The 20,250-nt window shown below is 44.3% G+C and overlaps 1 protein-coding gene across 1 annotated transcript in view; it reads right to left on the minus strand.

The window, feature by feature from the left end:
- The window catches only part of Arhgap28 (Rho GTPase activating protein 28), a 177,681-nt gene that overhangs the window by 33,096 nt on the left and 124,335 nt on the right, over positions 1-20,250 (minus strand). The window contains exons 4-6 of the mRNA XM_057758553.1: positions 13,030-13,119; positions 7,038-7,127; positions 1,305-1,389 (exon numbers count right to left, since the gene is read on the minus strand). Of these exons, the coding sequence (XP_057614536.1) occupies positions 1,305-1,389; positions 7,038-7,127; positions 13,030-13,119 (265 nt within the window). The remainder of the gene's footprint in view (positions 1-1,304; positions 1,390-7,037; positions 7,128-13,029; positions 13,120-20,250) is intronic.

Consider the following 20,250-nt stretch of genomic DNA (forward strand, 5'->3'; position numbering starts at 1 on the left):
GTTCTGGATATGAACATTAGCTGAGACGCTGAAACACAGCCAAGGGCTGCAGAGTGGACCTGGGAAACAGTCTTGCCCTCAGCACAGAGGGGAGTGGTTACACAGCACTTGGACTTTTGCGGGTCTAGGATGGAGTCTTTGGAAAGTTACAACCAAGCAGGCAGATTCTCCAAGGCCCTGGGTCACTGTGTGTGGGTGCCTGTCTCGGGTGCCATGGTTAAAACTAGGTCACAGGCGGTAAACAGACTGATGGGAAGGGGTTTCTGGCAGGTCTCTCCTCTTGTTTATTTTATTTTTAGCATCCACATTATTGAAAAACAATTCACATGTCGGGCAATTCATCACTTGATGTATGAAGTCGATGGCTTTTAATGTCACAGCTGGGCAACCAGCACCATGATCAATTCTAGAACACTTCCATCAATTCCACGCTGCATCTGGATGTGAATGGTCAAAATATAGGCTGTGTATCCCTAAGTTGAGAACGTGCATTTCTAAAAAAGATAGGAATCATAAAGACATGGCCTCGGTGCCGACCTTGGAGCAGGAGGATCCCATTCTTAGTGTCTCAAGGCAGAAGCTCAGATGAGAGTCAGCTCTTAAGCTTGGCTGTCAGAAGCAGCTCAGGGTTAACGCACACTTCCTCAGGAACTAGGAGCCTTGGAGGAGGCTGCTTCTTGGCCTCCTTGTAACATCTGGTTATAGCATGGCACTTATGGGGAGGCCTAACTCAAAAAGCCACTGTCTGAGTGAGAAACTCCTACTTCCCATGCCAACATGTGAAGGAAAACTTTGTGTCTCATTTAGCTGGGCTAACATTGTCTGCTGTAACAAAATGGGCCATTTGGAGGCGAGGAAAGGAGTGTTGGAAGCATAAGAATCATGGCACATATATCGCTGGGTAGAGAGGCAACAATGGGGAGAGAGATCCTGACAAGCAGCAGGGCACAGTGGGGTAAGACTACAAAGTTCTGAGTTACTATCGCCAAGCACGGCGACTGGAGATGAGAATCATGTCCTGTATGTTTCAGAAACCTGGAAGAAAGGAACTGGGACGCTTTTGCCATGAAGAAATGATATGTGTTTAAGAGCTAGAGAAGTTCAGCCTGATACAGACATTATCCAATGGATGCATTCATTGAAACATCACTACAGCACTTTGCCAATAAATCCTATGCATACATTGATGGTGTTACACAGTCAATGTATTAAATAACGAAAAAGAAACTCACTACTAACTGCGCTGATACCAGACCTCAAAGGAGTAGGGACAGCATAAGCTCACCAGGGGACAAGCCACTCACCACTCAAGGCTCTCAGGACTGGCGGCTCAGAGTCTGCAGATCCATTGGTGTGAACGGGAATATCTGGGATAGCCTCAAGGATTGACTGCCAAGCAAGGAAAGAGAGACAAAAGACATTTAGCACAAACACAGTGACGCTTCATCTCTTACAGTTTTGGTTATAAGCCTTGTTTTTAAGAGCTGATCCATCTCTCTAGCTTGACCCTTCATCTCAATGGGATTTATGTTCAGCAACATACAAATTCTTTCACAAAGAGACTTCAAGGTCTCATAAGTGGTTGGCAGTGACCACAATTGTTTCTACCATTAGTTCAGATGGGTGCCACTTACCCAAGCTCCTCAGAGAACTCTGCTGGAGTACTCATAACTAACTCTTCCTTCCTTGCTCATATATTTCCCTGCTTCTGCTAAGATGTAAAAACTAGAATGCTTGATGACATATTTGAAAAATGCCCCCTGCTAATCTGGATACATCTATCTTAGTTACATCAGTTATATTGCTAATATTAATATATCAACTCTCTCCTTGTAAAACACGGAGTAATAGCAACTAACAAAAAAGTGAACCATCTTCCCAGATGTGGTGGGTACCTGCCTGCAATCCCAGCTCTCGGGAGCAAGGCAGTGGCAGTGGCGGCAGTGAGTTTACAGGCCAGCCTGGTCTACGTAGTGGGTTCTAGGTCAGCCTGGTCTACATAGTAGGTTCCAGGTTAGCCTGGTCTACACAGTAAGATCTTGTCTCAAAACAAATACACAAACAACAACGACAATAATAAAACTCTAAAATAATAAATTCTCTTTTATAATCCTATTCCATTTCTTAGTGTGGCTCCCTCCTCAAGGAAATCCTGTCACTGCTCTGCACCCCACTTGTGCCATCAGAAGATGGGTATCTCTTTATAGAGTTCTGCGAAGTGAATTGCTGCTCGTGTCTGGAAGGGTACCAGCAAGAAAAAAAAACATAGAAACTCTACCAAAAAATTTACATGCAAGCTATATATTCTATATAAATTCTAATGTGGAGTTATTATCTGTGAACATGTGTGGCTTCAAGAAACTGCCATTCTATCAAAACCTTTTCCATGCTATCCACACAAAAAAATCCATCCCTTTCCCCAAAGACCGTGATGCTGGGTCTTTTATTTTCATATTTTTTTTTAGCAATCACTGAACACCTGCTTCATGAAAGCCCCTTTATCACATGCTGCAGACTGCAGAGGGGAGTCTCAAATTCTCGGCCTCGTGCTGTCTTTTGATTCCTGTTTTTATTTCAAGTGAGATCTTAAATCTCTTAATTGTATAAAACACATGCAAATCGATGGCCGGCTGTTGAAATGTAGACGCCTGTACACTGTGAATCCTAGATGAAAGGACAGAGGTCTAGGGTCACGGAGTTCAGGATCAGTCATACTTCTGGTGGCTCTAAAACCTAACACCGTAGCATACACGCCCACGGCTACAGTTTTGATAGGACCTATCTTCCCAATGCCCACTTAGCATCCTCGGCAAGTGGTTTAACGAGTGGAGTCTGGTGGGAGGTTTTAGGTCACTGGGGACATACACCCAAGGGAGACTGTGGAACAGACCAAAACAAAGTGACAGTCTCCTGTGACAGCAGGGAAATCAGAGGGAGACTAATGTAACTCCAGTGCCCACCAGTGATCCTTAGGCAAGGATTGGCTCTTGGAATGACTGCAGGTATCAAAGGTGATGGGTTATCCTTCTTAGAACACAGGATGACATTTGCATCTGGCTGATGCACACCTTCCTGACCACTTTAGAGCATCCTATATTGCGCACAGCAGTGTGACTGCTATAAGAACAGCCATTATACTGTATTACTGAGAAAAGTATGGCAAGAAAAAACATCTGGCCAGGCAGTGGTGGTGCACGCCTTTAATCCTGGCACTTGGGAGGAAGAGACAGGTGGATCTCTGTAAGCATAAGGCCAGCCTAGTCTACGGAGAGAGTTCCAGGACAGGCTCCAAAGCTATACAGAGAAACTCTGTTTTGAAAAACAAAAACAAAACAAAGAAATAAAGAAAGAAAAAATCTGTATGTGTTCACTACAAATGCAATTAAAATGTCTTCCATCTGTAGTTGGTGAGTCTGTGGTTGAGGAGATTCATTTCAATAAATACTGGATGATCATTTGATGTAATTCAACTTACAGTCCACAATAATGCAATTATGAGACTAGAGATCCAGAATAACGGTCTGCATAATCATGAAAGATGAGAAGAAAAGTTCCAATGAGCTTTTTAAGAGGAAGGTATAACCTTTCTCTGAGTTCATCTGGAAAAAACAACTTCTCAGAAGAAAAAGGAAGATTTGCATGCGAACTTCACTCTAGCGGATTTCAAAGAGAGACCATGAAAACATGGGGGATAACTTTGTGGTCACTTCAAACACAAAAAACAATAAAGATTTGGGTGAAAGGGTGCTGCATGAGAGAAGACTATTCTCTCAGAAAATAGGCAGACCACCTTATATGACTCCGCAAAGTAAAGTCTAATATTAGGGCAAGTGGTCGAGGTATTCCCTGGGACAAAATCGTGGGGTCTTGGGGCATGAAACACTAGAAACATTCAAGACTTTGAGCTGCAGTGGATTCACTTCTGGAAAGTCGCTCTCTCACTCACGTGACAGAAGCCCCACCCTAGAGAGACTCCAGCTGGTGAACCCCCAGTTTCTTATAGCAAAGAGCCAAGAGACTTAGGATGTAATCACCTCACAGAGAAAGCTGGAGAGCACTTTTAATGCAGGTACAGTAATGGTTGAGTTGGCATCCCGGGGGAAGCCCGGCAACTCCCATTTTAATGAAGATTTCCAAGGGAAAAAAAAAACCCCTCTGAATAGCAACCCAAAGTAAGAGAATTTGGAGACTGCTGCCAGCGAGGTCGTTTCTAGATCCAATATTGCTTTATTTATGCCACTATCAATTTTAGTTTCAGGGGAGAAAAAGAACCTTGAGTGATTAATTCATCCTGCACAGCTCCCCAGTCCCCATGCGGGAGCAGGTTCTTTCTCTCGGGTCACCATCCCGCTCATCTCTTCAGCCTTCCAAGAGTCTTTGCACAGACCATATGTGGTCGGTAAGATTTCTTTGACCCAGTGTGTGGGTGCACCCCTCGCGGTCCTGAGTTCCTTGCTCATGCTCTCTCTCCTGCTCCTGATTTGGACCTTGAGATTTCAGTCCGGTGCTCCAATGTGGGTCTCTGTCTCTGTCTCCTCTCATTGCCTGATGAAGGTTAATATTCAAGAGGATGCCTATATGTTTTTCTTTGGGTTCACCTTCTTATTTAGCTTCTCTAGGATCACGAATTATGTAGGAATTCTCCAAGGCCAGCTGGCCTGGGTCTGAAAAAGCATGGGATAAAACCGGACTCGCTGAACATAACGGACAATGAGGACTACTGAGAACTCAAGAACAATGGCAATGGGTTTTTGATCCTACTGCACGTACTGACTTTGTGGGAGCCTAGGCAGTTTGGATGCTCACCTTACTAGACCTGGATGGAGGTGGGTGGTCCTTGGACTTCCCACAGGGCAGGGAACCCTGATTGCTCTTAGGGCTGACGAGGGAGGGGGACTTGATGGGGGACGGGGAGGGAAATGGGAGGCGGTGGCGGGGAGGAGGCAGAAATCTTTAATAAATAAATAAATTAATTAAAAAAAAAAGATTTCTTTGACCCAATGCCTGGGAAGAATCAATGCTGTGAAAAGCTAGCAGCAAAGAATGAAGAAGTGGAAAATGGATCACTCTGACTGGTGACTGCGTTATGTATCCATCCAATTTCACATTCGGCTTGGTGTGCCCTTCATCGCTGGCTTGCACAGGGCACTGGAGGCGGGATTAATGCTGGCTTGATGCACTGAAGTGATTATATACAATGTTGGGTGCTCTCCTGTAAACCAGAGTGCTTCTGGGAGCTCCGCTAGAGCTTTAAGCAAGGCTTGCCCTTTGGATCCATGATGTGCGGCTGTAGAAATGGTGGATCATGAGGGGGTAAAGCTAATGTCTGGGAGGTTACTCGGTGACTGCTTCAGGAATGAAGAAGATGACCATGAGTGTCTGTACCAAAGAAGAAACTGCACTAAGGACACAGACCATTCACATGATCACACCTCTGGGCCTCAGAGATGGGTATGAGGAGAGAAGAGTTGAGACTGATACATAGGAATGGCCTGGGCACATGGGTACCAGCCGGTGAAAGAGTAAGTAGAAGATGCTAGCTAAGGGATGATTGGCATCACTGTGTAAGCCTTGTTGCAGGTAACGCTTTATGTAGACATCTAAATTTCCAAATGAGATCCCCTTATAATTGGGATGGATTTCAGGCAATCTCAAATTGTAGACGATGTTACTGCACCTATGTTCATATATATATGAGTAACAACACCGCTTTTCTAAACAATGGACAAGTCTCAGGAGTGGGTGATTCATGAACATCAGTTATCACATTCCTCAAAATAGACTAAGAAACCGCTGCCCCGAGGGAATCTCTCCGGAGCATATATTGGGCTAACATCTGCCTTCCATCAATCTGGCATCAGAGAACCAGGACCTCATCCAAGAGGGGTGGGTCTTCCACTGTCTTCTTTATTTCTTGCCTCTGCCAGAAAAGCAGCTCAGAGACTCTTGTGTGTGGACTTGCACTGGTGGAAGCACAGGGGAAATGACAAGTATTTTGGCTGTTGCTCAAGGTGGAGGGGCAGGAGAATCTATGCAAAGAGAAAGCTGTGTCGGGGAGTCCTCAGGGGTCAGGCTGGGAATGAAGTTCTTCAGTGTTCCGCAGGAGCTTTCTCTCTTAGCCAGGAAACAAAAGTACTTGGAGGTTACTGTGGGGGGCAGAAGCCAACTCAGGGAGCTGCTGGAGACTATCTGGGGGAACACTGTGAGGAGGGGTGAAAGTTCACAGCTCCCTCCACACTTGATGCTGTAGAGTTCACTTTGATTTCCAGAAACAACTGTGTTAATTAGCAGAGCCCCCTTTAAACTTAGATGATTTGCTGTTGCTTTTGTGACGCTGGAGTTTGAGCCTAGGGCCTCGAGGATGCTAGGCAAGCAAGAATTCTTCTTCTGAGCTAGACTCTAACCTTGTTTTTACCAGTTAATATTCATTATCGTTGTGGGAATGTGTATGTGAAGGCATGCGAGTCTGTTCATGGATTTGTGTAAACATGAGGTCAGCCTTGGCTAGCTGCTCTTCAGGAGTTGTCCACCTGAGATTGGATCTCTCACTGGGACCTGGGGCTCACAGATTAGGCTATACCAGCGGCCAGTGAGAACAGACATCCGTCTATCTCTGACTCCCTAGTTCTGGGAAGAGAAGCGAGAGCCACCACACCTAGGTCCTTATGTGGACACTGGGTTCTGAACTTGGGTCTTCATGGTCACACAGCCAACTCTTTCTACACCTCCTCAGCTCCCCTTTTTTAAAATTTCTGGCATAGGGTCTCACTAGCCTGGATTTGTTAACCCCCTGCCTTAGCCTTTCCTGTAGTTGAGAATACAAGCCTGTCCCACCAGGCTTGGAGGAAGGAAGATCTATCCTTCCTTCCCTAGTTCATAGCATCCTTCTTAGTTGTAAGACGGTTGGTGGGTTGGCAGTAGCTGTTGATTTTGCAATCTTCATTTACGTTTTCTTAATTTGTCTTGAAAAAAAATCGCTATTCTTCCTTTCCAACATTGTTGTCTACCATGCAATTGCGCTGACATCAAAGACTTACCACGGAGCCACTCTGGAGGTCCACAAAACTACCTTCCTCATCCCGGGTACCGTTGGATAGGGTGGTACTGTTGAGAGAAGTATCATCTGGCTAAACGGAGAAACAAAACAGTCACTCTTATTCAGAATTACTTCCGGTGTGTTTGTGCATTCTGCTGACTACAGCGATGTGCGACAGATGTGAGGTTATGACTGTCTGGGTCTGGACAGCTGTGTACGGCCATTACTGCTGGACTACTGTGAGACCCTGAATACCAAGCCGTCTGCTAGATACTGGCTTCTGCAGTAGACACTCTACCACCTGCCATGTACTCTGCCTAACACTCTCTTGGCTTATTTCTAGGGCGCTAGGTATTAAATAAAACACTTAATTTTCAGGCTCAAGTGACGCTAAGAGGGACTATGTGGCAAATGTGGGAGACAAGGCATAAGCAAGGGTAATCTTACTCAGAGAGTTTCTGGCAAAACTAAGGTCTTCCTGATCAATAGGAAAAGGATCAGACGTAGTGGTGCAAGGTTATAACCCAGCCCTGATGAGACTGAGTCAGGATGAGTGTGAACTGTATAACAGCCTGGGCCGCAAAGGAAGATGGGTTCTGAAAAGCAAACTAGGTATGTGTAATTCCAATCCGCCTGTGATAAGACCGCAGGTGACAGCATGGGGCAGCCAAGTTCTGTGTCCAGTAAGAATGGTGGGTAAACTAAGGCCCACAGACGTAAGGGTGGCAGCCACTGAGGACCAAATCTGGTCATGTCCATGTGTCTCGTGTGTCTGTACTATCAGACCTGAGCTGCTCATGTTAAGTCTGAAAGGAGATGAAAACCACCTTGGTTTTGTTTTTGATTTGTTTCGAAATTATATCACTTTTTTTTTGTAGACTTCATCAGCAATGGTACCACATATATTTTTCACTGGTAAAGCTAGAAAAAGGAAATTCGAAGTTTGTTTGATATAGTGTGCAACTATATATTTTCAGTATAACTACTGAAAATGTGAATTTTCTTGACTAAAGATACAAAATTGAATATATTTGAGAATTAAAAAAAACAGAATATTTTGTCTTTTATAATTCCATTCTTGATCATTTCACTTGATCATGTTTCCTCCATATGACATAATTCTTTAAAAATGAACAAGAGGTGGGTGCGGCAGTATAGTCAGGGGACCCCAGCACTTAGTGGGTGGAGGTAGAAAGATGAAGAGTTCGAGTTCAACCTCAGCTACTTAAGAGTTTGAAGCTAGCCTGGGCTATATGAGACCTTGCTGCTCATAAATAAATAAGTAAATCAGATGATAGATAGATATGTAGATATATATCATCTATTATATCTATTTATCTATCTTTATCATATCTATCTATCTACCTACCTATCTATCTATCTATCTATCTATCTATCTATCTATCTATCTATCTATCTATATCTGTCCACCCATCTATTATATCTATCCATCCATATCCATCCATCCATCCACTCACTTCCCTCTGTCCCGAGTACAAGCCTGCCTCCGCAGAAGTGAAACTGGACGAGCATTTCCCCAGTCCACTCTGCAGCCCTTCGCTGTGTTTCAGCGTCTCGGCTAGTGTTCATATTCAGAATTGTAGAGTGCTCATTTGTAAGCAGGTCTCCTATTAATCTTACTGATTAATTCTGCCTCTGTCATTTTGATCTCCTTAACCTTTTGTCAGGGTGCTAAGAAGAAAGCAGAAGAAATCGTGTCCTCTTTGTAATCCAACAATTCTTTACTCTTTTAAAGAAACAACTGGAATACAAGAACTGGCTGAACAAGTTAATCAAGGTGCCAAATAACAACCCCCGACCTCTCCCCTCACCCAAATCACTACAAATGGCAGATTTTACAGGAAACCAATTTTCCACAGCCCTGGAATTCAGCAAAAAAATTCCACAATAGAACAATTGACAGCAATTACTAGATAAGAAGCAAACAGTAAGAGGAATAAGAGAGATGGAAAGATGGATTTGTAGTTAAGAGCATTGGCGGCTCATTCAGAGGACAGGGGTTCAATTCCCAGCATCCACATGGTGGCTCACAAGCATCTGTAACTCCAGTCCTAAGGCATCTGATGCCCTCTTTTGGACTCCCAGGCCACCAGGCACACACGTGGTACACAAACATACATTGCAGGCAAGCACCCATACACACAAAATAAAATTAAAACATAATTACGTAGCATAAGACAGAATTCCTAGGAAAAGACAAGAAAAAGAAGCTAATAATAAAGGGTAAACAAAGCAGGGGTGGATGCAGGCAAATATTTAAACATGGGTGGAATCACAGACACTAGGCTGATTTCTCTCCTAAATATGGTCAGCTCTTAAATATAACCCTAGGAAAACAGAAAGCATACTGAGTCTAAATAAAATAGACTTGGTACCGTAGGCTGAGTGGGCTACTTGTACAAGAGAGGTATCAGAGACGTCACAGGGAAAGATATGGAAGAGAGAAACAGTGACCCAGCTTTTCGAGAAATAAGACAGCATCTTCCTCTCTCTGATTCTGTACTGGGGAGAGAGCTTGCCTGCTCCACCCACCCCCTCTACACACCTTAAAGCTAAGTGCTGTGAACACAAACAATTCTGCCTCTGGAGAAACTAAATCTACAGAAGAAACATATGACAATTTCCTACATGAATCAACGGAAAAAATCAATAAGTTCAGTTCTACAGGAGACCTTACGGAAGCAGTTCGCCGCCATGAGGGCTGAGCTCTCCCTAGGGGGACGTGTGTGGCAGCTTTCCTTTGCTTAGCGGAGGCCTTTGGTTCACAGTGCTGAGGAGAGTGGGCTGGGGGTGCGAGGGTCTGGGAAGCAGACAGACACCCTAGGACCACACACTTGACCAGAGGCGCTCCAATCACTGGAAGCTCAACCCCAGGATTCAGTGCTCCAGTTCCCTCAGCAGAGGGTGCTTAGCCAGGGGTAAAGCCTTTTCTGCTTGTACCACTGAGCAAGCCATTCCATCAAAGTTAATATGTTCTCCACACAAAATATTTACCTTTGGAAAATTCTGGGAAAACATTAAATATTTATATCTTAGTAGACACTTAGGATGCTGAAGAAATGTTTATATTGAGGTCATTAATTTTGTTTTCTCATGTGAGCTCACCCACAAACACCAGGAGCTAACTGACAGCATCCTCCACACAGGACACACACACACACGCACACACACACAAATCTATTCTGATTATTATTTCTGAATGTAGTATTTTTGAAGATAGGATTTCACTCTCCTGGATTTACCTATGAAATTAGTCCCTGCTGAGAGCAGCAGTGTGTGCTGATGCTGTTTGTGGTTGGTGCTTGGCAACCATTGGAACTGTGTGGGCTCTTGACTCAAGAGAAACACGGATGCACACCCTTTAGCTACATGTTGCTGTGGCGTATTGCTCACAGCAGCCTGAACTGTAAGCAATCCAAACATCTATCGACAGGTGAACAGAGATGGCAACAGGGGGCACAATTATAAAATGGACTCTGACCTGCCAGAAGACTCTGAGTACACATTTGTAGGTCTTAAAATTACAGTTAGGAGTAAAGGCAAATGCTAAAGCAGCCTTGTGTTTAAAATTCTATGCAAATGGAGATAGAGACAAGCAAAGGTGTTAATCTCAGCACGGCTTGCATCTGAAGGAAAGAAGGGTTGTCCACTGACAAGGACAGGGAGGCGGTCGGCGGACAGGGAGGCATTCCGCGGTGAGGGCCATTTTCTATGATTTCAGTGACTGTCACTTTCTGCGAAGCACATTTGTTAAAACTAGTTGAATGACACGCCTAAAGTGTGGTGTGTTATTTGTAAATTATGCCCCATCTTCAAGAAGGCATAAAAAGAACTTGTATCCTCAACGCTTTAAACTGTTGCTTTGGCTTAGAATGCATCGCTGTAACACTGGGTATATGAATTTATAAAGAAATTTTTCTTTGGGAATAAGAGCATGCTTTCTGAAATACACACAGAGTTGGGAAGCTAAATAAAAATTGCAATAATTTGAAACACAGTGTTGAAAAAGTTTAGAATACGTGGCAAAGAGACTAATGCAAAATTTGGCAAAGAGTGAAATATGATTCAAGCAAAGCAACAACCTTGTAATTTCTGTGCTAGGAGATGGACCACAAGGATCGAGGAGAAAAGTTAACTCAAGATACAATGGAAGAAAATCTCCCGAAACTGAACAGAGGCGGGAAAGACTCACAGAGGCTGATCAGAATGAATGAAATAGAACCGAGGTCTTTGTCAAAGTTCAGAATCCAGAAAAAAAAATGAAAAATTCATAATATTCAAGAAATAAAACAAAAAGTTTAAATAAGAAACCCGGATAACTTATTTTTAAGAGAATAGAGTCTAAGCAAGTACAGGGGAGAAAATCCTTATAACCTAGTAAGGGTATTACAGACTGACCGTGGAAAATAAGAAAAATTCCTCTGTGCAGGTAGGTTTTCTAGGGAAAGTGAGGCTTTATGTTGAATACAGACAGCCAGGAGGCTGATGCTCCTGGGGAAACATCAGCTTGGTTTCCTAACCACAGGGCAGGGGCAGAGACTCAACCTACCAGTTGAGGGGCATCACAGAGAGGCAGTCAGTTAGTCCCCAGGCTAAAGTCACCCTTGTGCTGTTTGTAACTGCACCGGCTTTGATTTTTTTTCATCATCAGTCTTTTAATCTGTGATTAAAATAAACTCCTACTTGTTTAAACCAAGGTTCCTTAGATTTCCTTTCCTAGGAAACACACACAGATGCAACCGATGCCTCTCAACAGATGGCACGATTGTATTTTGCCATGAATTATAAAACAATGGCAAATGTTGAGTTTGATTTTCTAGTTAAAACACTGGCAGTAAACTAGATTGACTGCTTTGCCTTTTAAATAAACTAGGATCTCCAATGAATATTTCATCTCTGTCGACCGAAAACAAGAAAAATACCCTCGTTTATCTCTATGGGACGTGACTTGTAGACTAGGATTTTGATGATAGCGGTTGGAGTGTAAATCCTTGTAAGTACCAAACTTAGTGCCATTTGTCACTCAGAGTCAAAGATCAACCAAGTGCAAGCCATGAACAGCCATTCATGCATGCACTGTAAGCAACGCACTGCAGAGTAAATATCTGTGTTAGTACTAAGACTGCAAGACTTCCTATGCACTTTATTTTAACCAGTGGATTGAGATAAAGCTGATTTATAATTACCTACATAACTAAACTCATAACTAAACTTAGAATATGTACTAAGCATATAATTTGATGAAATTAATTTAATAAATTTTGATCAAAACTTAGCTCCTATGGAATTAGTCATTACTACAGTCAAGATGATGAATGCCACCAAGCATCCCAAAATATGCTCATACCCTTTAGGGAATCTATATCCCTAGGGAAATCTATCCTTCCCTCCTTATCTCAACTCCCCAGGAAATCACCATGACTTCCCCAGGAAGTCTCCGTCACTGTGGGTTAGCTCATATTTTTGTATTTTTACATAAATTGACTGTTTTGCCTGGCTTCTTTCACATGGTACTAGTTGGAGACCCATCCATGCCATGGATGAGTGGCAAGGAGAAACAGACATGAGAAAAGATGCAGGAAGCCACCAATGGAGGCACAGTTCTCTGTTCCCCAGTCATGGAGCCTGGCTACTGTCATAGTCTTACTTGATTCTTCGCTCTTGGGTGTGAAGGGAGGGCAGGAGATGGTGGAGAACAGGAAATGGAGGGGAATGAGAAAATCAAAAGAAAATTCAATCACCGCGTTCCTGAGTTATGTGTCTGTTTTATCGAACACACAGTCAATTACACGTTCACTTATTAAACTTGGCTCATCCGTTGCTGGATATTTTTCTTAGGAATGGATGAAAAGTAGTCAGGTGTGCTGACAGACTCCAACCACCTCAGTCACACTGCACTAGGCTAAAGTTTAGCATGACTGTCTCGAAGAAATGGCTTCATCCTAATCCCCATGCATCCTTCCATTACTCACCAGAGGGCCACTTGTTTTGGTAACTCCTGGCAGCTCCTTTTCTTCCTTGGTGCCGTCCAACTGAGTAGCACGGTCACAAGAATCACTGGACTAAGGAAAACAAAGAAATTCATTTTCCTTCAGCTCATCACTGCAAACATGGCCATTTATTGCACTATACATATGTGTGATTTATAAAGTTACACAAAGACACACAGAGTTCATGGCTGCTTGTGTGTTGATACAGCACGTCCCAGTTCATCCATGATCATAATACACACCTTGGGCTATAACAGAATTATTTCACAGCCAGACACAACTAACTGCCTGCCTACATCCTCGTTTCTTCCTTGAGTGTATAAACGTCATGATTTGCTCTATGACCCTACAGTCCAACTAAAGACTCAGTGTTACCGGCAATGATCACATATAGCAGGAAGAATACTCTGGGGACATGGACGTGTTTCCTGGGGTGTCACACATCCTCTGAATACCATGCATTCACCTCAGTGCTGAGGAGAGCAGAATGGAAAGATGAGAGTTGGTAGATTCATGCCCAGCTGTCATGGCAGCACTGGCCTTTCAACCTTGAATCTCTCATGCAAAGGGTAAGCCTTTACCCCTTTTCCCCCTCTTTTTAAATTTTTAATACAATCTTTTCTCATTTTACATAGCTATCCCTGTTTCTACTCCCTTCCCTCCTCTCTCTTCCTCCATCCCCACCCTTCCACCTTCCCATCTATGCCTCAGAAAGGGTAAGGCTTCCCATGGGGAGTCAACAGAGTCTGACACTTCGCTTCTATCCAAGACCAAGGCCCTCCCCTCATATGTAGGCTGAGCAGGGCATCCCTCCAAAGAGACTGTGCTTCTAGATGCCAGTTCAAGCACTCAGGATAAATCCTGCTCCCACTTCAGTGGCCTCACAGGCTGGCCAAGCCTCATAACTGTCCCCCACATTCACTGGGCCTAGTTTGTATCAGTCCAGGGTCAGTGAGCTCTGACTAGCTCAGGTCAGCTGTTTCTGTGGGTATCACCATTATGGTCATGACCCCTTTGCTCATATTATCGCTCCTCCCTCTCTTGGGCTGGTCTCAGGTAGCTCAGCCCAGTGCTTCAACGTAGATCTCTGCATCTGCTTCCATCAGTTGCTGACTGAAGGTTCTATAACGCCAATTAAGGTAGTCCATTAGTCTGATTGTAGGGGAAGGCCAATTTAGGTGTTCTCTCCACTGTTGCTTAGAGTCACAGCTGAGGTCATCCTTGAGGATTCCTGGGATTTTCCCTAGTGCTAGGTTTCCTGATAGTACTTTAAAGGCTCCCTCAAGCTCTCAAGGATAACAACAGTCTATAGTTCACAACCCCAGAGAAATTAGGAAACAAGGAGAACCCTAAGAGAGTCATGCATGGATACCCCTGGGAAGGGGAAACAGACAAGATCTCCTGCGAAAATTGGGGGGGGGGGAGAAGGGAAGAGAGAGGAGAGGAGAAGGGGAGGGAGGAGGAGAACATGAGGGAATGAGATGCTCAAAAAGGGGGAAGGACAGTGAGGGAGAGAAAGGAAAGAGATATCTTGATTGAGGGAGCCATTAAAAGCCTTTATTCTCTAAGGATGCAGCTGTCTGATAAAAACACACTGCTTTCAAACTGGGCTTACAGAAAATGTGTGATATTTGTCTTTTTGAGTCTGGACTATTTCACATCACAGAACAATCTTCATCTTCCATCTATTTCCTGTAAAGGACACAAGTCTATGTCTTTATGACTGAATAAAACCTCATGTATATAGTAATAAATAAATAACTGACTTATATCTGCATTCCACAATGGTTTATATGTTCATGTCAAAGAGGTCAGTTATGCATTGTGGAATGCAGATATAAGTCAGTTATTTATTTATGATATATATATATGTATACATATATATATACAATTAAGAAATCAGTATTAGACTAAGGACTTCATAAACTCATAGTACTGAGCCAAATATTCTATCCCCACCCACCAGATACTGGAAACTCTCCAGTTTTCATGATGTCTGAAGTACTGGGAGCCAAGTGTTCTGTTTGGGTTGGACAGAGTCACAGACCTCACATATACGGTCTAAGATTCAGCAACATTTCCCTTAAGGACACCATACCAGTAAGATGCAAATGCTGATTCTATGGTTGAATCAGCTTTCTGAAACATCAAACATACTAGATATTATAGAATCTTAAGTCACTCTGTAGAATCTTAGGAAATACCATTTTTGTAAGCCTTCTTCAAAGCATATACAGTAGGTGCATAAGAAAAGCATATACAGTAGGTGCATAAGAAAAGTACCAGTTTGTAAATGGCAGCTGATGAAGAAAGCAGAGGGAGCTCTGGTCAGGGTGAAGCGTGAGCACACATACATGCATAGATATACACATATACATATACACACAACACACACAACACACATACACACATAATATATATACAACACACACAACACACATATACATATACACATACAAACAACACACAATCACACATATATACACATATGCACACACAAAACACACATACACACATATGCATATACAAACACCACACACATGCCACACATACACACAACATACATAACACATATACACACATACACACAACACATATATACATATACACACAATACACAAACAACACACACATACACACACATAACACACATACACACACACACATGCCACACCTGGTCACTGGTAATAAGATACTTTTATGAGCACATGATGGTCTCCAGAGGCAGGGGGAGCCGGAGTTCAAGGCCACCGTTGCTGAGTTTGAGGCCAGCCTGGGCTTTGGGAAACCCTGCGTCCAAAACAAAATAACAGAACCCAAATGGTACTGGGATCATCACAGTGGTCCACCAACACTCAGAAATGGATAGAAATTCCTGGAAAACTAGTTGGTAATGTTCCAGGCATCCTGAGGCTAAGAATAACATAACACAACATTGCTTTCAAGCAAAAGAGAAGTCCATAAAAATCAAACAACGAAACAAGCCCAGAGTGAAGAGTAGGAAGGGCAACCAGGCACTCACAGGGCGATTGACAGCAGAGAGGCCACCTCGTAACCTGTTGCCAGCCTTGAGGTACGAGCAGAAGCCCACAGCCCAGAGGCACCCAAGTCAAGTGTGCTGACTTCTTTTAGTGGCTTGGGTGTCCCAGCTAAGGACTGAGCAGACATCACTACCAGGTCACTCTAGAATTCTAAGAAAAAGATGAATGGGAGAATAAAAGCAAAATACTAGTTTATGTGGGATGGGAAGAAATTAAATCATTTTCTCTTCCCTCTCAGCACAACTGTCCCATGGTTGGCCAACTCTCTCAAAGAGCATTTGTTCGAACTTAGTCCCCAACACAGTAGTATTCAAGTGACACCTCCAAAAGCTGTGCAGGACCTTGATGCTCTTCTTCCGGGAGGGGGACTGGTACTCTGAGAGTGGGTTCCTCAAGAAAGGAGGCATGTGCTCTCTGCAGCTTCTCCTGTCTCGCTTCCCTACCATGGACCACACAGCACAAAAGTCGACACCAGCTGCTCGGCCAGTCCTTCTTTGAGGCCCTTCAGCTTTGGTAATGTTCCTTTCACCCTCGAAAGCTGAGAGAAATAAATCTCTGTTCTATACACATGGCCCAGGGTGTGGGCATCCCTTTCTAACAATATAAAATGGTAAAAATCGAAGAAAATATCATTACCAGTTCTGACGAAAACAGATTGGGAGAAAAAACATTGATAAGGGTTTAGTAATTTCCGAGAGATTTGGAGGCCACTGTAGTTTCACATTTGGAGCCATCACCACAAATGAATAAGCAGAAATCAGTAAAACTTGAGATATCATTTTTAGTCAACAGTGTGACTGGTAAATTTTAAAATCAACTTGGGCAGGGAAAATCTTTTTTTTCCCAATGGAATGACTCTAGGTATATCAGCCACATTCCAGGGAAGGCCCATACTCAAGAGGAGCTGGTCAACACAAGTCAGACTACATGTTTTTAGTGGCTTTTTCTTATGCTTGTGTTTTTGTTTTTGAGAGAGAAAAAGAACATGAGTTAGGTCGGGGGAAGTCTGAGAAGAGCTGGTGGGAAGGAAAGAATATGATAAAACATATAAAATTCATCAAAGAATAAATAAAATACAAACAAACCCATGGGTGCTATAAGCATTCATTGCAAAAATTAGAATTAAGAAGCTAGCAAACGATAGAGATCTAATCTACTAGCAAACAAAACAAACAAAAAGGCACTGAAAGTACAAGACATAATTCAAGAAAAATGTAATTTTGATCCAAGTGCAGAAAAGGAGAAATAATTAGAATGTTTAGAATTCACAGAAATCTTTTGCAAAAACTCAAAGCTGACTATTAACAGAATGAAAATGATGGTTTAGTGTCCCAGCAATAAATACACACTTCTGAAGCTTGGAGAAATATATAAATGGAAGTGGGACATAAATAACGGAATAGAACACGGTGGGCCATAAAATTCCTGAAATTTAAATTGAGCACCAATCCACAAATTCCTGAAGGGTATCAATTTTAGCACTTTCATAATCATTGGCTGGAGGAGGAGACCTGGCCAGGCGTCCTCATCAACTTGGACCATGAAAGCCAATATGGACAAGTTCAACAGAACCGCCTTTATGGGCTGCCATGCATGCTTTCAGCATTGCCAGGGAGTAAATTTCATTCTTTGTGTTCTCAAGACAGTGATGGGCTTGAAGCAATGGAGCCAGGGGGGCCTGTGGTGGCAGAGTGTGGCCAGCGCCTCCCTTAGTCCCGCTTCAGCGCGACGGGCTGAGGGGACCGGAGTATCCAGCTGGAAATCCACTGGAAGGAGCCTGATCTAGAATCACTTCCTTACACTAATGTTATATAGTAAAAAAAGAAAGAGGAAGAAAGAAATGAGCGTAGTTTAGCGGAGTCAGAGCAGGAAGAGCAGAGAAGGGTCAACACCAGAGCGCTAATGTCCTTGGGCTGACACGCTCATGTCACAGACGGTCTACTCAACGGACAGCGGCTCTCGCCCAGCTACTGGAAAAAACTAAAGTGCTTGGGGAAAGCAAAGAGGACTTGGGTGTCCTGGCTGGGTGTGGGCTGTGGAAGATTTCCCACACAGAGGGCGTAATAGAGAGCTTGCTGCCAACCTGACTGACTTACAGCACGGAGGGCTTGATACTTTGGTGAGAAATGTAATCAGAGTGGAAAAAATTAGGGACAATTTTACAAAACAGTACTGTTTCCAGTATCAGCTGACTGCACTGCCCTCCAGACCTCAGCTGACAAATGATTTCAGAGCAGCCAGAACCCAGCTGGACACATGCAGACCGTACAACAGAGCTCTCAATGGGACCAGATGTACCAGCTCTTACCAAATAGAGGTTGAACAGTAGGTCCTACAGACCCTACCACCACCATCAGTCATCAGAGACCAAGGCGGGGTAGGTCTAAGGGAAAAGAGTCGTCTGCCTGTGTCAGGAAGGGGCGGAGAGCAGACAGACAGACATGAGAGCAGAAAGACAGACTTGAGAGCAGACAGACAGACATGAGAACAGACAGACAGACGTGCTCTGCAGTCAGTATTGCAGTGGGTGGAGAACAGAAAGACAGACATGAGAGCAGAAAGACAGACATACTTTGCAGTATCGCAGTTGGCCAGGGCAGACTTTCTGAGCCATGAACTCAAGTATCCCACGTCATTCCTCGACCCTACCGCCGGGCATGGCTTGAAGAAGGCCCAAGACTCACGCCAGATGGCATAGATCGTAAAATAGGGCTGTGGGTTGACACGGTTCCCTGGGTAGCTACAAGCTCACATTCACCTTCTTTGAGATTGTACTAACACGGATCAGATGCTAAACTGTGGGAGTAAGTTTAGTACTGGAGTGTGTAACATGTGTGAGACCCTGGCTTCAGTGAGTGTGTAACACGTGTGAGACGCTGGCTTCGGGGAGTGTGTAACTTGTGTGAGACCCTGGCTTCAGTGAGTGTGTAACATGTGTGAGACCTGAATTTGGGGAGTGTGTAACATAAGTGAGAACCTAACTTCGGGGAGTGTGTAACATGTGTGAGACCCTGGCTTCTGTGAGTGTATAACATGTGTGAGACCTGGCTTCAGGGAGTGTGTAACATGTGTGAGACCTGGTTTCAGGGAGTGTGTAACATGTGTGAGACCCTGGCTTCGGGGAGTGTGTAACGTGTGAGACCCTGGCTTCGGGGAGTGTGTAACATGAGTGAGACCCTGGCTTCAGGGAGTGTGTAACATGTGTGAGACCCTGGCTTCAGGGAGTGTGTAACACGTGTGAGACCTGGCTTCGGGGAGTGTGTAACACGTGTGAGACCCTGGCTTCGGGGAGTGTGTAACATGTGTGAGACCCTGACTTCAGGGAGTGTGTAACATGAGTGAGACCCTGGCTTCGGGGAGTGTGTAACATGTGTGAGACCCTGGCTTCGGGGAGTGTGTAACATGTGTGAGACCCTGGCTTCGGGGAGTGTGTAACATGTGTGAGACCTGGCTTCAGGGAGTGTGTAACATGTGTGAGACCCTGGCTTCGGGGAGTGTGTAACATGTGTGAGACCCCGGCTTCGGGGAGTGTGTAACATGAGTGAGACCCTGGCTTAGGGGAGTGTGTAACGTGTAAGACTCTGGCTTCAGGGAGTGTGTAACATGTGTGAGACCCTGGCTTCGGGGAGTGTGTAACGTGTAAGACTCTGGCTTCGGGGAGTGTGTAACATGTGTGAGACCCTGGCTTCAGGGAGTGTGTAACGTGTGTGAGACCCTGGCTTCAGGGAGTGTGTAACACGTGTGAGACCTGGCTTCGGGGAGTGTGTAACACGTGTGAGACCCTGGCTTCGGGGAGTGTGTAACATGTGTGAGACCCTGACTTCAGGGAGTGTGTAACATGAGTGAGACCCTGGCTTCGGGGAGTGTGTAACATGTGTGAGACCCTGGCTTCGGGGAGTGTGTAACATGTGTGAGACCCTGGCTTCGGGGAGTGTGTAACATGTGTGAGACCTGGCTTCAGGGAGTGTGTAACATGTGTGAGACCCTGGCTTCGGGGAGTGTGTAACATGTGTGAGACCCCGGCTTCGGGGAGTGTGTAACATGAGTGAGACCCTGGCTTAGGGGAGTGTGTAACGTGTAAGACTCTGGCTTCAGGGAGTGTGTAACATGTGTGAGACCCTGGCTTCGGGGAGTGTGTAACGTGTAAGACTCTGGCTTCGGG

This window comes from Chionomys nivalis, chromosome 26 (genome assembly GCF_950005125.1).
Source record: "Chionomys nivalis chromosome 26, mChiNiv1.1, whole genome shotgun sequence".
NCBI classification, from domain to species: Eukaryota; Metazoa; Chordata; class Mammalia; order Rodentia; family Cricetidae; genus Chionomys; species Chionomys nivalis.